Raw genomic sequence first — 19,744 nt, forward strand, 5'->3', positions numbered from 1 at the left:
GGGCACAGGGACTTTTCTGCAGGCGCAGACGTGCGGGTCCCGCGGCAGCTGGACCTTGCCGAGCCCACAGGGCCACGCCCAGCAGAGGGTGAGCGCTCCAGGGCAGACCTGCTCTTCTGCATCCTGTGGTTGGCTCTGCTTACTTTTTTTTGAGGTCGGATTGCAGCTCGGTGACTTTAAAAAAGAAACAAAAACCTGCAAGCAAACCAAAATAAATAAACGACATCCCCAAAGGCCTCAGCCACTCAGGGGAGCCTGGTCTCCCAACAGCAGGGCCTGGGAGTCTGACCCCCACTGGACTGTCACCCTGACCTCTGACTGTGAGGAAAGAAACCATGTGGCCATGGAGCGGGTCCTTGATGATCAGAATCACCACGTTGGGGCGACTGAGGCCTCTCTGTTCCTGTCACTCACCTGGCCCTCCCTCATGCCACCCAGGAGCCCGGTGCTGCTGTGACCCCACCTGCCGGGGCCTCAGCGGTGCTGATGTAGGAATGGCTCCAGAGAGAGGCGCAAGCAAGATGAACAGCTGTTCCCAGAATCACTGAGGGGGACCTTGGGCCCACGGTACTCGGGGCAGGGGCGGGGCACCAGCAGCCTCAGTGGTCAAGCGCACACGATCTGCACCACACCTCGTGAGCAGCTCTGGAGGCACACACGTCCTCCGGGAGGCTCACTCCACCGAGCACGGCGACCTGCAGTTCTCAACAGGGCCCAGGAGATGATTGCCCAGGGCCTCCTGCCAAAACCAGGCAGCTGGACACAGGTGGAGACGATGGTGCACCCTGGGCCCCGAGGTGTGTGAGGGCCAGACCCTGGCTGAGAGGGATATTGATTCTTCTATGGTCAGCCTGGAGTCACTTACCACTTCCAAGTACTGGGCGCCAGCAGGGATGCAGAGCGGTAGGTGCAATGTGCTGGGACGCAGCAGGGCGCCTCTGGACACAGAGAAGCTTCCCCTTTACTCCATGTGATGTGCGCGTGTGCCTTTACGGAGCTTTCTGGTGAGCGAAGCCACCCGGCCCCAGGACCTTTGGTCATTATGAGGAGCTGGACTGAGCCCTGTTTGGGCTGCAGAAGCCAAGCTCTGCCACCTCTGCTAGTCTGTCCTCCAACGCAGCGGGAATCAAACCTGCCAACAGGCTGCGGGTGTGTGACGTTTATGTGCAACCTTGATTCAAAACGCAAAAACCCTAGGTGGGTGAGAGCAAACTGTCAGATGCTTTTATTTACATAGTTTTGTAGCGCTCTTTGGTTTTTTAAAATTAAATCTCAAGTGTATAAAAAGAGTCCAGACAGGTACAAAGCCTTATCACATGGATATATGCCTGCAGAGCAGAGGGCAAAGGATTTCATGTGGGGCTTCTCAGCGTAATCAAAATGCACGACTGTTCATTTGAAGATGTCTTTTGACCCAAGATAAGAGGGAAAGTTTGCCTTGGAAGTGGAGGGCAGAGGTAGGAACAGCTGGCTCCTGAGTGAAAGCCTTTGACTTTTTCAGAGCAGCAGAAACCAAACAGAGAAACGCTGCCCTGAATCTGGGGTCCTAATCTATCAGCCAGCCCCTCATGCCGTGGAGAGGCAAAAGGGAGTGGTGGGGACTGTGGCAAAACAAAGACGGGCAACCTCTATGCAGCTTCACCATTGGGCAGTGCGGGCGCGTTTTCTAGAGAACCGCCAAGATCAAGATCGGGACGTGCTATTTCCTTGGTTTTAAGTGTTGGCAACTAATTCCAAATGTCTCAAACACTGGATGGGGCTAAGCAAACCCATCTTCTTACCTAATAAGGCCTGCAGGCCTCCTGTTTGCAGTCTTTGCCCTAAACAGACCAGGTTCTGCAAAAATAGACATCGTTCCTCCGCTCCCCACTGAGTGCCCAAAATAACCTTCCCGGCCCCGACATGGCCAGACCTGCAGCCGGGTTTCGCATTTTTAAAACCCATGCCCACTTCTGACAAATCACAAATAATGCTCCCACACCCCAACGTGTCCATCCACGCCCCAAGTTAAGAATCGCCACACCAGCGTTGCCAAAGCCAAGAGTTGTTGAGCTTTGTTTCTGAGGCCCGTCTTATAAAAACAATTGTTTGTTTGTTTTCCAAATATGAAATCATCATTTAAAAACATGCACGCATCTCAGACAGCTTTCCCCTGACACCCTGCATGGGGGGCACGCTCCGTTCCTCTCCCATGTGGGAGTCTGGGCCACGCTGCCAACCAGAGGGAGGAGGCGTCCTCACTGACACACCTGCACCCACCGCGGCCCTCGCGTGGCTCCCAGGGCCCATTTCCTGGTCTGCGGAACAAAGTACCCCAGCCTGGGAGGCTGAAACAACAGAAGCTTGTTCGCTCTCACCTCTGGAGGCCTGAGATCAAGGGGTCAGCGGGGCTGGTTCCCTCCGAGGGCTGTTCCAGGCTCTCTCCCAGCTTCTGGGGGTGGCTGGCAGTCCTTGGTGTTCCTTGTCGTTCAGACACCTCCCCCCAGTCTCTACCACCACCGTCATATAGCATTGTCCTCTGAGTCTGTGTCCAAATGTCTCCTTCTCAAGCACGCCACTCAGAGTGGATTAGCCACCCTTGCTCCAGTATGAACTCAACTAATCACATCTGCAATCACCCTATTTCTAAATAAGGTCATATTCAGAGGCCCTGGGGCTTAGGACTTCGAGGAACTTGGGGCGGGCGAACAGCTCACTGTGTAACACTCCCTTTCTCCTGGTTCCCCATGATCCTCTCTGTGGGAATGCAAAAGCCCTGGCAACATTATGAAGTGGGAAGCCGCCAGCTGTCAGAGACACCAAGTGATCTGAGGGGTTCAGACCGGTGGCTCAAGGGTTATTGTGCAGACGGTGCGCCGGAGCAGGCAGTGGCCTCCAGGTGCCCCCGGGAGGCTGCTGGCGCAGGCAGGCCGTGCCAGGCTCCGCGCTGAGTTCCTCTCCCCACGGAGACTGGGCCGGAGGAGGAGAGGTGACCTGGGTCCTTAGAGCTGCAGAGGCGGGCGCGCGCGCGAGTGTGTGTGTGTGTGTGTGTGTGTGTGTGTGTGTGTGTGTGTGTGTGTGTGTGTGTGTGTGTGTGTGTGTGTGTGTGTGTGTGTGTGTGTGTGTGTGTGTGTGTGTGTGTGTGTGTGTGTGTGTGTGTGTGTGTGTGTGTGTGTGTTGGGCGGGGTGGTTTTGGCCAGAGTCAGACTGGGAGAAAAGAGGTTAAAAACCCCCCCGCAAGCCCCGCCCCCAGCGGGAAGCCGGAACGAGGAGGTCGGAGGTCAGGTCGGAGGTCATATGCTCTCCTCGTCCAGCAGCCGGGTGAGACCCTCGCAGATCCTGCGCAGGTGGGAGCGGTAGGGCTCAGCCGGGCCGTAGAGCGCGGCGAGGAAGTCGCAGTCAGCCAGGTGGCCGAACACGTGGTTGATGCGGCCGTGGGACTTGGCGGTCAGGTGCGCGCCCGCCGCCTGGTGCAGCAGGTCCCGGCACTCAAGCAGGGCGGCGGCCAGGACGCGCCGGTCGAAGGTGAAGTCCACCTGGTGGAAGCTGACGGCGGTCATGGCCAGGCGGCGGGCCTGCTGCCGGAAGCGCTGCAGCCGCGCCAGCTCCTCGCCGCCCAGCTGCCCGCTGCGCAGCAGGACACCCAGCTTCACGGCCACCTTGACCAGGTTCTTGACCACCTTCTGGGCCTCCTTGCGGCTGCGGGTGAACTCCTTGGTGGCGCGGTACAGCTCGTCCAGCACCTCGCTGCTGGTGTCGTCGATGAACGCGGCCGCTACCGCCCTGGATGCCATCTTGCTCAGGAGCTTCTTCTGGGCCTGGAGGGCCAGGCTCTTGGTGCTGAAGGTGTCCATCCGCCCTGCGCGGGGGTGGGAACACAGATCCGCCGTCAGCCCGCACAGCCCGGCTGCCAGGGGCTTGCCTGGGCGGACCGCTAACGTTGGCGACCACCGTCTTCCCAATCCGGGAAATGGGCACACGCCACCAGCCTATCTCCAGGGGAGCCTGCGTGCCCATTCCACAGACCTACTGTGTGTGCCAGGACTGGGTGTACAGAGCCGACCAGCGAGCCCCCGGGAACACAGCAAGTGCTACCATCCGGGAAGCTGCAAGAGCCCATATAGCACCAGAACCCCAGCAGATCAAGAGGGCCGAGGCTGACCTCCTGGAGGAAGAGACAGGTGAGAAAATGGGGAGGGCATCCCAGGCGGGAAGATCCCCATGCTCCAAGACCTAGAGGAGGGAAATTCCAAGTAGCAGGAGCACAGAACGGCAGAAACTTGTGGAAAAAAAATAGCAAAAGCTATTTTTAGGAAAAGCTCGTTTAAAAAATAGCATTCACACTGAAGAGATGATGACCCAAGGGACCCTAAGGGAATTTGTTTCTAAAAAAAGTCAAAGGAATTAATGTGTAATGTTGAAATCTGGGCAGGGCCTTCTGTTATGGTTTATTACAGGATACTGAATCTAGTTCCCTGTGCTATACCATAGGACCTCCTCGTTGTTTGTCCATTCTGTATATACTCATTTGCATCTGCTAATCCCAAACTCCCAATCCTTCCTTCCCCTACCCACCCTCCCCCTTGGCAAACACAAGTCTGTTCTCTATGTCTGTGAGTCTGTTTCTGTTTGGTAGATAACTTCATTTGTGTCCTATTTTAGATTCCACATATAGGTTTTATCATATGGTATTTGTCTTTCTTTTTGACTTACTCCCCTTAGTATGAGAATCTCTAGGTCCATCCATGTTGCCGCAAATGGCATTATTTCATTCTTTTTCATGGCTGAGTAATATTCCACTGTGTATGTGTACCACATCTTATTTATCCATTCATCTGTCGATGGACATTTAGGTTGTTTCTATATCTTGGCTATTGTGAATAGTGCTGCTGTGAACATTGGGGTGCATGTATCTTTTCGAATTAGAGTTTTGTCTGGATATATGCCCAGGAGTGGGATTGCTAGATCATATGGCAACACTATTTTTAGTTTTTGAGGAAGCTCTATACTGTTCTCCATAGTGGCTGCAACAATTTACATTCCCACTAATAGTGTAGGAGGGTTCTCTTTTCTCCACACCCTCTCCAGCATTTGTTACTTGTAGACTTTTTAATGATGGCCATTCTGACCAGTGTGAGGTGATACCTCATTGTAGTTTTGATTTGCGTTTCTCTAATAATTAGCAATGATGAGCATCTTTTCATGTTACCTGTTGGCCATCTCTGTGTTTTCTTTGGAGAAATGTCTATTTAGTCTTCTGCCCATTTTTTGATTGGATTGTTTTTTGGTTATTGAGTTGTATGAGCTGTTTGTATATTTTGGAAATTAATGGGCAGGGCCTTCTGAATCCCACTGCTTGTGGTCCCTGGTACCAGCCCTGCAAACCCACTGTATCCTTGCTCTGAGTTGAGAAGGGGCTCAAGGTGAGTTATCACAGGGGGGGTCCAGCTTATCATTCCCCTCATCCTGCAGCTCCATGAGACAGGGTCCCAGCCCAGCCCCTGGGCTGTTCAGGGTGGAGAAGCCTAGGTACCAATCCTCCTGGCCTCCTCACCCCCTTGAGTTTACAACGGACATCCTGAGACCTTAGTCAGGCCCTGAATGAGTCAGGGGGGCAGTGACCTGGGTGGGGGTTCCCCAGGACCATTTGTGGGGTTTCTGGAAACGCATCACTCTGCTGATTCCTCTGATACAGAAATATTGACTTGCATCAGCTTCCACCCAGGAAAGGGCCAGGGAGGTGGCCAAGGTGAATGGCAGGCTGGCTCTCTGGGAACAGCGACCAGGCCTCCAACCGCAGAAGCCTGGACCTCTGTCTGTCCCTTATGTCTGACTCCTTTTGTCCTTCCTGCATGGCAGTCTTCCAGATCCCCCAGGCTCTGGAGGCTCCCCTTCCAACCACCTCCTTCCTGCAGCGCCAGAATTCTTCCTACATTGCACATCTGGGCTTAGCCCTTTCCTTGTAAGAACCAGCTGGCAGCTTCTCATGGCTCTCAGGACCAAAGCCCACACCTCATTCCAGCCCCTGCATCTTCCCTGGTGAGCTCCTATACATCCCCCAACACCTTGGCCCCCAAACCCCTGCCTCTTCTCTGGTGGACACATATACATCCCCCAAAAGCCCTGGCCCCTAAGCCCCTGCCTCTCACCCTCGCAGGTTCATCCCTCAGCTCAGCCTGGACACCACCACTTCCTCTAGGAAGCCACCCCCGAACAGCCAAACTGACAGTGAGGCACCTTCTCTGAGCCACAGAGCACCCCAGGCATCCCTCATCACTGCTCTGCCCCGCTGGCTTTGCTTCTTCCGTGGTCTGCCTCACCGCAGGCCACGGGGGAGGTAATGGGCCTGATTCCTTAACCGCTGTGTTTTTGGAGGCTCCGGAAACATCTTCCAAATGAATGAGGGAGCCTGAGACCCACCCCCAGCCCTGACCCGCTGCTGCCCCAGGCTCTGGTGGGAATCCACCCCGACCCCAGCCTCAGGCCAGCCAGACCAGGAATGCCACATGGGTGCCCACTCAGCCACAGGAACCCCGACAAAGCCCATCTGTGTGTGAGCTCAGACCCCGGGAGAAGTCCCAAGCCTCGGCCGCCCTCTCCCTGCCCACAGAGGTCAGGACGGGCCTGGAGATGAATGACCCAGTCTTCCCTGCTCCCACAGCAGCCCCAGACCCTGTACAAAGGCTGGGCCAGAGCAGGGGTGCGGGTGACTCAGCACCGTGTGGCAGGCCCTGAGCAGCGGCGTGTGCCTATTTCATCACTTCAGCGTGGTGTTGTATTCGGCTGGTTGCCGGGTTGCAGAAGAAATTACACAGGCTCAGAGAGGCTGAGCCATTTCCCCAAGGCCACACAGCAACACAGGGACTGCCTGCCCCCACCACCTCTGCACCCCTACACTCTCTGCTTTCCCCAGCTGACTCCTGCGAGTTGCCCTGAGTCTTGTGGGGCTGTCCCCCATGACAAAACCAGCCCCAAAATTTAGGGCCTGCTCCTGGCTCTAAACTCTTGGTCAAGCAACATAACTGCCCCGTGCCTCAGTTTCCCCATCAGTAAAATGGAGGATGGTGGCTGTAAGGAGGAAGAACTACCTCCATCCTAGGGCAGAAGCTTGTGACCAACCTGAGTGTCCCGCGGGTTGTGAGCTTTCCCTGGGCAAGAGGCTGGACGCCACTGCCTGGACTTCTGACCTTCAAGCTCTATGCCATTCAGCTCCCTGAATGTAGAGACCTATTTCTCTGTGATGTTCTCTGGGAAAAAAAAGAGCAGCAGCAAGGAATAACTATGCTTCCAGGATGCCCTCTCACCTCTGTTTCTCTAGAACGTTCTATTCCATTCCCTCTACCTAGACCCCTCTCTCACCCATCACTTATCCCGTAAACTCATTCAAGTCTCAGAGTTACTGTCACCTCCTCTTGGAAGACTTCTGGATGCCCCAGGCTGGGCCAGGTGCCCCCTTGGCTCCCATGGTGCCCGGGGCATCCTCCATCACGGCCCCGAGTACCTTGGTTTCAGTGTCCATCTCCCCGGCCTGACAGCTTGGGTAGGGGCTGCATCTTTTTTTTTTTGGCCGTGTCACAGGTCATGCAGGATCTTAGTTCCCCAACCAGGGATCAAACCTCTGGCCCCTGCAGTGGAAGCACAGAGTGCTGACCACTGGACTGCCAGGGAATTCCCCTGCATCTTTCTTGTTCACGCCATGTCTCCTAACCCTAACCTAGGGCCTGGTACCCAGCAGACACCCAGTAAGTGTTTGTTGAATGTATGAGGGAAAGGATGTCTGCAAACATTGGAACCCGGGGGCGGGGGGGAACTCCCAACTCCCTGGGTCCAGCTCCCCAGTTTACAGATGGACAAATTGAGACTCAGAGAGGAGAAGGCCTTTCCCTGGATCTCAAGGACTCTGGTGCCCAGGTTTTTCTGCCTATTTGGTTGCTGTGTGACCCCAGGCAGGGTTCTGTCTCTCTCTGGGCCTTGACCTTCCCCTCTGCAAGTCCTGAGGTCGGGCGTGTTGGTTCACAGGGGAAGCCTGTCCTGTTTACCAGCTTCAGGAAGAGCCTGGGCCCTCAGCAGCAGTACTGCCCCACACCCACCCTGCCAAGCACAGAGGAAAAGGGGCGGAGGGCGGGGGCAGCTGCAGCCTTCCCTCTTGGCCTCCACACTCCTTGCCCCTACTCCCCTTGGGGCAGTCCCCAGACCTATGACACCTGGACCAGCCCAGCTGCAATGGGTCAGCGGTCCCCACTCCCACCCCCCCGCCGCTGACCCATTGTTCTACCAGAAACGCCTCCATCCAAGCAGCCAGACAGGGAGATGACTGCTCTCCCGGGGGAGCATGCTGGGGACCAAAATAAACCCCAGCCTTCCTTCCTGCCAGCTGCGCTCATCCAAGTCCAAGGGCAGACAAGCCAGGAGGGGCCTGGCTGCACCAGGGCAGGCTTTCTGGGGCAGGCCCTTCCCAGGGACAGCGGAGGGGCTCAGCGGCCAGACAGCCAGTGTCCCTGGCCCCTGCCCACCAAATGCCAGATCACCCCACTATCGTCACAGCCAGGAAAGCCCAATAAAGCTTCAAGGGCTCGGCTGGAACACTCATTCAGTGGCTCAGTGAGCACTTAGGGAGCACCAGTTGTGTCCCAGGCACTGGGGACATAGCAGTGACCAAGAGAGATCCCGTCCCTGCCTTCCAAGGGACCCCAGCCTTCTAGACACCATGCCACCTCCTTATTACAAAAGAATTTGGGTGCCCCCATTTCCCTGAAATGGAATCCACAGGCAGTACCGTCTGTCTCCACCCGCTGGTATAAAAATAAAATTAGGGCTTCCCTGGTGGCGCAGTGGTTGAGAGTCCGCCTGCCGATGCAGGGGACACGGGTTCGTGCCCCAGTCTGGGAAGATCCCACATGCCGCGGAGCGGCTGGGCCCGTGAGCCGTGGCCGCTGAGCCTGCGCGTCTGGAGCCTGTGCTCCGCGACGGGGGAGGCCACAGCAGTGAGAGGCCCGCGTACCGCAAAATAAATAAATAAATAAAATTAATATGTGGTGATAAAGGTGAGGGGGATTGTACAGGGAGGAGCTCTGGAATTTTTTTTTTTTTTTTAATTTTTAAATTTGTTTAAAGATTTTTTTTTTTTGATGTGGACCATTTTTAAAGTCTTTATTAAATTTGTTACAGTATTGCTTCTGTTTTGGTTTTTTGGCCGCGAGGCATGTGGGATCTTAGCTCCCTGACCAGGGATCGGCACTGGACCACCAGGGAAGTCCCTAATTTTTTAATTAAAAAAAAAATTGTTTTTCAAACCCACGCCCCCTGTCAGTGGAAGAGCAGATTCTTAACCACTGGACCACCAGGGAAGTCCCCGGAATGTTTCATGTTCTGTGTCTCCATCTGGGTCTACACAATGTAAAAAGTCATCGAGCTGGATGGTTACAAAGAAATGTGAATACACTAAAACCCAGAAAACTGTAAACTTTCAAAGGGTAACTTTTATGGTATGTGAGTTATATCTTGATTTTTTAAAAATCTAACATTTCTCCAAGGAAGATATATAAATGGCCAATAAGCAAGTGAAAAGATGCTCAACATCACTGGCTACTAGGAAAACAAGTCAAAATCATCATGATACATCACCTCACCCCCACTAGGATGGCCGTTTCAAAAAGACAGACAAAAGGGCTGGCAAGGATGGGAGAAACTGGAGCCCCTCATCCACGGCTGGTAGGAATAGAAAATGGTGCAGCCGCCGTGGAAAACAGTTTTTTGGCAGTTCCTCAAACACAGAGTTACCACATGACCCAGCAGTTATACTCCTAAGTACCTACCCCAAAGAGATGAAAACATACGTACACATAAAAACGTATACACACGTGGGCATAGCAGCATGATGCGTAATAACCAAAAAGTGGAAACAACCCAAATGCCCGCCAGCAGATAAATGGACAAACCAATTGTGGCCCATCCACACACTGGGATGTTATTCAATCATAAAAATGAGTGAAGCACCGACACTCACTATAACATGGATGGACCCTGAGAACACGATCCTCAGTGAGAGAAGCCAGACACAGAAGGACCCACTGTGTGTGATTCCATTGATGGGAACCGTCCAGAACAGGCAAATTCACACAGACAGAAAGTGAATTAGTGGTTTCCAGGGGCTGGGGAGCAGAGAATGGAGAGTGACTGCTAATGGGATGGGATTTCTTTTGGGGGTGGCAGAATGTTCTGGAATGTGAGCACTTTAAAATAGTGAATTTTACAGTATGTGAATTCTATGTCATCAAGCTGAACACTTACTGTATACATATCAAGCGTATATAGTTTATACCTTTGTGCCCCTTACTCTATTTTATGCCTCTTTTTTTTTTTTTTTTTTTTTTTTTTTTTGCGGTACGCTGGCCCTCACTGTTGTGACCTCTCCCGTTGCAGAGCACAGGCTCCAGATGCGCAGCCTCAGTGGCCATGGCTCATGGGCCCAGCTGCTCTTCGGCACGTGGGATATCCCCGGACCGGGGCACGAACCCGTGTCCCCTGCATCGGCAGGCGGACTGTCAACCACTGCGCCACCAGGGAAGCCCTATGCCTCATTTTAAAAACGTTAAATAAATTGGGACTTCCCTGACAGTCCACTGGTTAAGACTCCCCGCTTCCACTGCAGGGGGTGCGGGTTGGATCCCTGGTCGGGGAACTAAGATCCCACATGCTGCTCAGCACGGCCAAAAAAAAAAAAAAATTTAAAAATCACGATTTGGCCCAAGCAGTAATACAAACAGAAATAAAAGGATTACAGGGACTTCCCTGGTGGCGCAGCGGCTATGAATCTGCCTGCCGATGCAGGGGACACGGGTTCAGCCCTGGTCCGGGAAGATCCCACATGCTGCGGAGCAACTGAGCCCATGTGCCACAACTAGTGAGCCCGTGAGCCACTACTGAAGCCCATGGACCTAGAGCCCGTGCTCCGCAACAAGAGAAGCCCCCACTCGCCGAAACTAGAGAAAGCCCGCACGCAGCAACAAAGACACAATGCAGCCAAAAATAAATAAATTAATTAATTTTTTTTAAAAAAAGAAAAGTATTACACAAGTGGAGATTTGCAAATCACTTCCACCTAGCCAGGCACATGGTACATGCTCAATACATGTTTGATTAAAAAAGAATTTTCCTGGGACTTCCCCAGTGGTCCAGTGGTTGGGACTCTGCACTCCCAATGCAGGGGGCCCAGGTTCGATCCCTGGCCAGGGAACTAGATCCCACATACTGCAACTAAAGATCCCACATGCAGCAATGAAGATCCCGTGGGCCTCAACTAAGACCTGGTACAGCCAAATAAATACACAAAGAAGTATTAAAAATTTTTTTTCCTCCTTAAAAGCTCAGGCCCACTGCACTCAATGATGGAGTGCATCTGTCAGAGGTTTGCCCCATACAGGGCATCGCAGGGAACACGTAGCTACAAATTTCTATCAAAAAAGAGCTCCATCTTCCCTTGATTTACCCAGGAGTTGCATTTCAGGAAAATTCACTGAATATTGAAACCCCTAGTCATCGGTTTCTGGCAGGACATTAGGACGTTGTGAGGGCCAGGGGCTGCCCTGAGCATGGCCAGACGCCTAGTGCCTTGGTCCCTGCCCCCCAAATGCTAGCATATCCTGTTGTTATCATAAGTGGGAGGGGAAAAAAAAGCCCTCTGAATTTCCAAAACGGCCCCCTAAGAGGTGTTGCCCCTGATGGAAGGGGGAGGCACCAGGAAGCAGTGAATGTGGAATGTGGATGTGGAATGTGGAAATAAACAGGATAATTTCAGGGGGATGGGGGGAGTGACATCCCCCCGGGGATGGGGGGCAGTGACAGCCAGGGACCGCAGGTGACCTAGGCTGGGTGGTCAGGAGGGCCCCTCCAAGGTGGAGCCCCTGGAGCTGGGACTGGAAGGACAGGGTCTGGGGGAGGGTGAGCCAGGCAGAGGGAATGGCTGGTGCAAAGGCCCTGGGGCAGGACAGTGCCAGGGAGGAGACCGGAGGCTGGTCCACAGCCCCCGAGGAGGCCACTGTCCAGGCCCTCCCACAGCTCTGAGGTCTCCCCTCCATGACCTCAGACAAGCCCCAGCCCCTGGAGGCACTTTCCCATCTGTGAAATGGGTGTCTAGTCACTGAGTCCCTGTCTCTGCTGATTGCTGCCCTGCACCCCACATTCTTTCTGGAACCTCAGCCCTCTGTCCACGCTCAGACTTTCACCCTCTGCCAACCCCACTTTGTCTTTTTGACTCTGACCTTTGTTCCTGTCCCCATTTTGGACACTCCAGCTCCCAAACTGGCCACAGACGGTGGAGCCTCGGGTTGCTCTAGACTTGACAGCATCCTTTCCCCACACAGGCAAAGGTGGGCTTGGAGGGAGGGTGGGGTGGAAGCAGGACTGAATGTGAGCCTCCCCCAAGGGGAAGGGCACACGACAGTGGACGGCACTGGCCCCAGTGGACCTCGTTCCTCCCAATCCCTTCTGTCCCCAAACTCTGGAGCAGGGCCAACCTTCCCACTCCCCACATCAATGACCTCCCCTCCTTCATCTCCCCTCTTGCTGTCCCTGCAACATGCTAGGCATGGTCCAGTCTCAGGGCCTCTGCCAGGCCCTGCCAGCTGGGAGGCCCAGGTGGGGAGACTCCTCCCATGGCCCCCCATCCAACCCAGGTCACAGGTGCGCCGGGGTGGCCCCTCAACCCACAGATTCCCAGTCCTGGATGCTAGGTGTGGGGGTGATGGGGATTCCACAGGGCAGAAGATCCTGCTTCCCAGGGTCCCCAGTGCCCCCCGGGTGCACCGTGAATGCTGCGTCCCACCCCATTCACTAAGCGCTGGAGAATTCTTAGCCACCAGCTTTCCAGGAAAAATAAATGTAGGCATGTAGGTACATACATATGTTTACCATAAATGTTCCTGACATAAAGGATGTGCCCCATGCAACTTACAGACGTAAGAAAGGATTTTGCACGGGTGAATTTCACACCCAACCGAGGCTCACTATGTGTTCTTGGTGAGTTTTGCCAAACTGGTACCAGTAGCCAATCTATACTTGCTACGGAGAAAGGAGAGCAGTCTGACACTGATGTCGCTGGATGGTCTCTTTCATACGAACAAGGAGAATTCAGATTGTACTCACTTACCAGCCAAGTGAGCGACTTCTTTGCCGAATCCGATGGCAGTTTTCGAATGGTGAGAGAATATTCCCTCAGTGCTTTTGTGCTGTTCGCAAGGAAGCAGCTAGAGACATGCCACCCTTTAAAATTTAATTTTCATTATTGATATTTCCTGTAGTTAGACCAAGGGCGGCAAATTCTGGCCTGCTGCCTGTTTTTGTAAATAAATAAAGTTTTATTGGCACATGCCACGCCCATTCATGTCCTATTGGAACGCAGCCTTGAAGAGAGGCAACAGAGGCAGAAAAGCTGGCAAAGCCAAAAATATTTACTATCTGACCCTTTATGGAAAAAGCTTGGGTACTTCCCTGGTGGCGCAGTGGTTAAGAATCCACCTGCCAATGCAGGGGACACAGGTTCGAGCCCTGGTCCGGGAAGAACCCACATGCCACGGAGCAACTAAGCCTGTGCGCCACAACTACAGAGCCTGTGCTCTAGAGCCCGCGAGCCACAACTACTGATGCCTGCGTGCCACAACTACTGAAGCCCGGGCGCCTAGAGCCCGTGCTCCACAACAAGAGAAGCCACTGCAATAAGAAGCCCACGCACCGCAAGGAAGAGTAACCCCCACTCACCGCAAATAGAGAAAGCCCGCACACAGCAACGAAGACCCAACCCAGCCAAAAATAAATAAATAAATTTTAAAAAAAGGTTGGCCAACCTCCGGGTTACATGATGACAGAACAATATATCAAACCCTGATTTGTAGCATTTGCCAATTTCCATGGTGTAAATTCTCTCACCACAGCCAATTTCAAGCTTCCAACTTGAACATGGAGTTGGGAAGAACTGCTCACCGTCTCCACCAAACAGATACACTAGACGAAAATAACCTCAAGAGCACAGATCCTTGCAAAGTGCAGTAAAATAATTAGAAATTAGGATTTTTGACCTTTGCTTTTTTATAAGTTGTGCTGAAGTATATGTCACATACCATAAAATTCACCCTTTAAAGTGTACAATTCAGTGTTTTTATATATTCACAGAGCTGGGTAACCATCACAACTATTTAATTCCGGAACATTCTCACCACTCCGAAAGAAACCCCCTCCCCAATAGCAGTCACTCCCCATCCCCCTCCCCCAGCCCTCTGGCAGCCGCTAATTTACTTTCTGCCTCTATGGATTTGCCTGTTTTTCTTATAAAAAGAATCACCCACTATGTGGTCTTATGAGTCTGGCTTCTCTCACTGAGTGTCATGTTTTCAAGGCTCAGGGCTCCTGTTTTTTTTTTTAAAGGGTTTTTCTTTTTTTTTAATTAATTAATTTTATTTTTGGCTGTGTTGGGTCTTCGTTGCTGCGCGCAGGCTTTCTCTAGTTGCGGCAAGCGGGGGCTACTCTTCGTTGCGGTGCGCGGGCTTCTCGTTGCAGTGGCTTCTCTTTGTTGTGGAGCACGGGCTCTAGGCGCGCGGGCCTCAGTAGTTGTGGCTCATGGGGCTTGGTTGCCCCACGGCATGTGGGATCTTCCCCGACCAGGGCTTGAAGCCGTGTCCCCTGGATTGGCAGGCGGATTCTTAACCACTGTACCACCAGGGGAGTCCCAGGGCTTCACTCCTTTTTATGGCTGAATAATATTCCATATCTTTGAGATTTCTTTTTTTTTTTTTTTTTTTTGGCCCTGACAAGTGGCTTGTGGGATCTTAGTTCCCAGACCAGGGACTGAACCTGCACCCTCGGCAGTGAAAGCGCCGAGTCCTAACCACTGGACCGCCAGGGAATCCCCATACATACTTTTGTTTTAAATATAATGTATTTGACTGTAAGTTCATAGTATGTCATTTTTTTAAATTTATTTTTCTTCCAGTTTTATTGATAGTCTGTCCTTTTTAATAATGGTGATGTTAACAACAGGGTTGCGAAATTCCTGGCAATACAGCAAGTGGCCCTCGTGAGCGGGGGTGGGGAGGGTGGATGCTGGCTTCAGCATGCCACTGGTCCACGGAGCAGCCTGCCCTCCACATGAATTCTTTATGTCACAACAAAGGGCGTCAATAATTGATGGGCCCCCTCAGCGGGGCCTCCTCCCTCAGCCCCTGCTGCAGCATCCCAGGGTGGCCTCAGGGGCTCCAGATCTCCGCCCACCGTGGCAAATGCCCCCACACTATTACCCTCTGCCAGCATGAGGGCACCCACTGCTTCCAGCCCTTTATCAACCATCACTCAGACCTCACAGTCGGTGCCCATTTTGATATGGCAAAAGGGGGGACCTGCTTTTCTCAGGTGGGGGGGCAGATACCAGTGGTTTTCAAACCGGGTTCCCCAGAGCCCTCGGGGGCCACCCCAAGGATGGGCAGGGTCTGGCTCCCTGCCAGGCTGCGGTGGGAGTTGGGACACTTTCAACTGTGGTCAGATCTCCACTGAAGAAAGAGCTGGGATGGGGTGGGGGTGGGGGACACCAGTGGGCAAAAGTGAATGTTGGGAGACCATATCCCACCCCTCTACAGACAAAGACAGGACAGGCTGAGGCTCAAGCTGAGTAAAAGTTTTTTTTTTTTTTGGCCGTGCTGCGCGCCTTGCAGGATCTTCCCCAACCAGGGATCAAACCCAGGCCCACAGCAGTGAAAGCATGGAATCCTAACCACTGGACCGCCAGGGAATTCCCAAGTAAAAGATTTTTAACAGCAAGTGGAGGAGGCTGGAGGGTCACCTGGCAGGAATGTGGGTGCAGCCCCTACATGAGTCCGGGTTCCACCCACTTCGCACCGCCCACAGCCTCCATCTTGGTCCCCTGGCTCCTGCCCTCGCACCCTACAGTCTGTCCTCTCCGTAGCAGCCGCCAGAGGGCGCCAGTGAGCACCCGAGTCAGATCCTCCCCCTCTTCTGCCCACAGCCCTTCAGGGATCCCTCCTCCCTGGGGGTAAAAGCCCAAGTCTCCCCATGGCTCACAAGACCCTGCACGACCTGCCCCGTTCCTTCCCTGCCCTCCCCTCCTCCCTCTCTCCCCCTCGCTCACTCTGCTCCATCCACACGGGTCTCCTGGCTGTTCCTCCAACACACCAGGCATGGTGCTGCCCCAGGGCCTTTGCACGACCTGTGCCCTCTGCCTGGATTGCTCTTTCCCCCAGGTCTCCATGTGGCTATTTCTTTCTTGCCATTGAGCTTCAGCTCAAATGTCACCTCCTCAGGAGGCCCTACCAGATTCCCCCATCTAAACTAATTTCCCCATCAATCTGTCTCTCCACTCCTTCATGCAATTACAGCTAACGCTAATGACTTTTCTGGATGAATGTCCATCTCTCCCAACCCCAGTCTGTGAACTGAGTGGGGGGTGGGGACACCAGACGGGCCTTGGTCATTGCCAGGTCCTTGGCGCCCTGCACCAGGCTTGGCTTAGAGTAGGGGCTCAGAACCAGTTGTTGAATGAATAGATGACCTCCCAGCACTAGAGGGGCACAGAGTCAGATATCTCGTCCAAGGGCCCCATTGTCCAGCCAGGGAAACTGAGGCCCCGAGAAAAACAGATAGCCCAAGGTCACACAGCAGCACAGCACGAACCCTTCTGGAAGGGGCTCCCCCACTGTGGACACTCCCCAACCTCCACTGCCCCATTGGACAGAAGGGAAAAGTGAGGCCTGGAAGACGGGGCCTTAGAAGATCCCAAGTACTCTTGGGCCAGAGGTGCCTCTGTGAATCCCTCAGGTGGTGGGATTCCAGGGGAAGTTGTCTCATGGAGGGGTGTATGTGGGGGATTCTGGGGTAAAAGCCCAAGTTCTCTGTAACTGGGCCAAGTCCTGCCTGTCTCTAGGTCCCCATCTCAGTCTGTAACACCTGGGGCTGAACCTGAACAAGCATGTGTCGTTTCTTCAGCATCCGCCTCTGGGGCTGTTTCCATGACAACAGATGGAGTTTTGTCCTAGGCACCCTCTGGTGGCCCCATTTGACAGACAGGGACACTGAGACCTCCTGAACCCATCACATCAGATCACCAAGCAACCAAAAGGCCCCTCCCCTCCCCAGGCCTCAGATGAGGAAACTGAGGCTCAGGGGGCACCTGACCTGCCCAAGGCCACACAGCAGAAGGGGATACGACAGAGCCTCCAATCTGCACCTGCCTGACTGGTTTCTTCACTTAGGGACCCCTGCCCCCCATCAGAGTGGGGTGTGAGCGCCTGACTCGCCCCCCTCCAAGAGGTCTGGGCACTCACCCACCACCTGCGTCCCAGGCCACCAAGCCTGCCAAGTGGGAGAAGCTCAGCCCAGGTGTTCGCGTGGCTGGGGCGACAGTTCTTTGTTCCGGTTTCCATAGGTACAGCGTCGCTGGGCCGGCTCCTCCTCTGCCCCTCCCAGCCACCCAGCTGCCCAGCCCTGGCCTGGCAGTCCCTTGGCCCAGCCCATCTAGGCAACTTGTTATGTTTTAAAGTTGGCGCCTGTGCACCTGTCATGGAGGTACAGGGAATAGCCCGTGCAAAGGCCCTGAGGCAGGATGGTGCCTGGCGTGTTGGTGGAATGTGGAGGCTGTGTGGCTGGAGCAGAGTGAGTGAGGGGGAGAGAGGGAGGAGGTGGAGGCCAGGTAGAGACTTGCAGGGCCCACATTCCTGCATTTAATTCTGGAAGCTGCCCTCACCCCCAGGGAGTTATGACCCTCAGACAGGAAATTGAGGCTTGGAGAATTGAATCACTCGTTCAAGGTACCAGTGATGAGTGGCAGAGCGGGAACCCAGGTTTGTCTGATTCCAAGGTCTGAGCTTGGGCTGAACCAACCCAACCACTGGGCTGAACTGCCCTCACCCTGCTATGGCACCCCCCACCCAGGGCGTTCACCTCCCCCAGCTGGGCTCAGACCTGCTCAGGAAGTAACCTCAGAGGCCTGTTTACAGCTGGGGCTGCTCCTCCTCCAGGAGAGCCCCCCAGGAGAGAGGAGGTAGTGATGCATGCAGATCTGGGTCAGGTCAACTGCCAGTCACCTCAGCGACGAAGGTCCCAATTCACAGCTGGCAAAACTGAGGCCAAGGCTTCAGAACACTGGGGAGCTCCCAGGTGGCCAGTCTGGGTGGGCCTGGCTCTGACTGTCTCTGCTGCCTGGACCAGCCAGAAGTCTCACTCATTCCCACCTCCACGCCTTTGGCCTGGCTGCCCACCACCTAGAATGCCCTCCTAGCTCTGGAATCTGGCCCTGGCACCTGGTGCCCTGCACTGTGAAAGGGGGCAGAGTCCATCAGAGTTCTCTTGTTGGGGGGAGGGGGGTGCTGGTCCCAGAGCACCACCCCAAGCCAGGGTGGGCAGTTCAGACCCAGGATGCCTCCCCGTAACCCACACATCAAGAGAGTGACAGGAAGACAGTGAAAGGGAGAAACGGAGAGGGAGAGGGAAACAGACATAAGGGGGGTCAGGGACATAGGGGGCGAGAGAAACAGAGAGGCCAGGTGGCCCCCGAGATTGGGGGGCGCCCCGGCACCGCTAGCTCACCTGCTCTCTGGGACTCCGTCGTCGGTCCGACGGTCAGGGCTCTGTCCGGCCGCCTCCGAGGGGGCTTTGCTGTGGCCGCGAGACTCGTGTCTGAGGACTGGGACCCAGCGGGGCGGGGCAGGAAGCTCGACCCCGCCCCCAACTGCCCCGCCCCTCTGAGCGGCCCCGCCTCCCGCCCCCGCCCGCGCGCAAAGGACCTTCAGGGACCGAGGGGGGGGTAGGGGCGGGCGAGGACGTAGGCTCAGCCAATGGCAGCGCGGGCGGTGTACGAAGAGTCCAATGGGAGCTGGTCTCCGCGGAGGGGTGGGGGGGAACCTGGGGCGGGGCCAGGCAGCTCTGGGAGATTCCTCCGGAATCGCGAAAGGGGCCGGATGCTGGGGGAGAGCCCAACCCCGGGCCCCGTACAAGAAATGAGAGGAAGGAGAATTAGAGTCAAAAAACAGAGAGAGATGGGGGCCGGGGAGAGAAAGAGAGCCAAAAAGAAAAACAGAACAACCGCGTGGCTCTGGGAAGGCCCCTTTCTACCCCTGGGACTCCGTTTAAAGTACGGCCCCAGAGAACACTTTACAGCAGAAGGACCTGGGAGCCCCTTAAACATGTAGATTGCTATACCTCCCAGACGGGCTGAATCTGACCCAAGGTTGAAGATAAATCTTTCTGGGTTGCGGGTGAGGTTTGTGGCAGTTGCTACGTGGACGGACCCTGGAGACCCCACTAGGGGACTTCCCAGATCCAGCCTCGGTGTCCGTGGGAATAAGCCAGCGAGATACGCAAGAGCCTCCAGGCCGCTAGCGGGTGGGGCAGTGGGGACAGCTGGGGCTCCCGGAGGATGCAGCTGTGAGTCCTGGGAACCGGGCCCAGTAGCAGCTCCCAGCTCCCCTGCTGCTCCATTTCCTCCCTGCATCCCCAACCCTGGGTCCCAGTTGCGGCTGTAGGACCAGGGGGGCCAGAGCAGTCTGGACAACCAATGTATGTCGAGTCCTGCCCTGCATGTGGGGGATACAGAACCCTGGCACAGACCTCGTGAGGCAAAAATAAATGAAATGTCTCTTTATCTCATCCCCCCCTTTTTCTTTTTGGACAGGGTACTGAGGCCCAGAGAGTGGAAGTGACTTGCCTTGAGGACATGCAGGCACAAGTGGCAGGGCCAGGATTCAAACCCAGGAATGTTTGTCCCACC

At 54.6% G+C, this 19,744-nt stretch overlaps 1 protein-coding gene across 2 annotated transcripts; it reads right to left on the minus strand.

Annotated features, from left to right (window-relative positions):
* Window positions 1-14: 14 nt before the first annotated feature.
* Window positions 15-18,667, minus strand: TNFAIP8L1 (TNF alpha induced protein 8 like 1). Of its 2 annotated transcripts, XR_014296507.1 has the most exons (3): window positions 18,565-18,667; window positions 2,358-3,838; window positions 15-195 (listed from the first exon to the last, which is right to left on the minus strand). XR_014296507.1 is itself a non-coding variant. In XM_082651049.1 (2 exons), the coding sequence occupies exon 2, from the start codon at window positions 3,831-3,833 to the stop codon at window positions 3,273-3,275; it is 561 nt and encodes a 186-aa protein (XP_082507175.1). In that variant the 5' UTR covers window positions 3,834-3,838; window positions 18,565-18,667; the 3' UTR covers window positions 753-3,272. The 2 variants fall into 2 exon arrangements, 1 of the variants encoding a protein (XP_082507175.1); XM_082651049.1 differs by lacking the exon at window positions 15-195 and having other exon boundaries at window positions 753-3,838.
* Between the last annotated feature and the right edge of the window lie 1,077 nt (window positions 18,668-19,744).

This window comes from Grampus griseus (assembly GCF_964374135.1).
Source record: "Grampus griseus genome assembly, chromosome: 3".
NCBI lineage: Eukaryota > Metazoa > Chordata > Mammalia > Artiodactyla > Delphinidae > Grampus > Grampus griseus.

Excerpts from the sequence above, each read along its gene's own strand:
- TNFAIP8L1 (XM_082651049.1), bottom strand. The coding sequence starts at position 3,833 with ATGGACACCTTCAGCACCAAGAGCCTGGCCCTCCAGGCCCAGAAGAAG.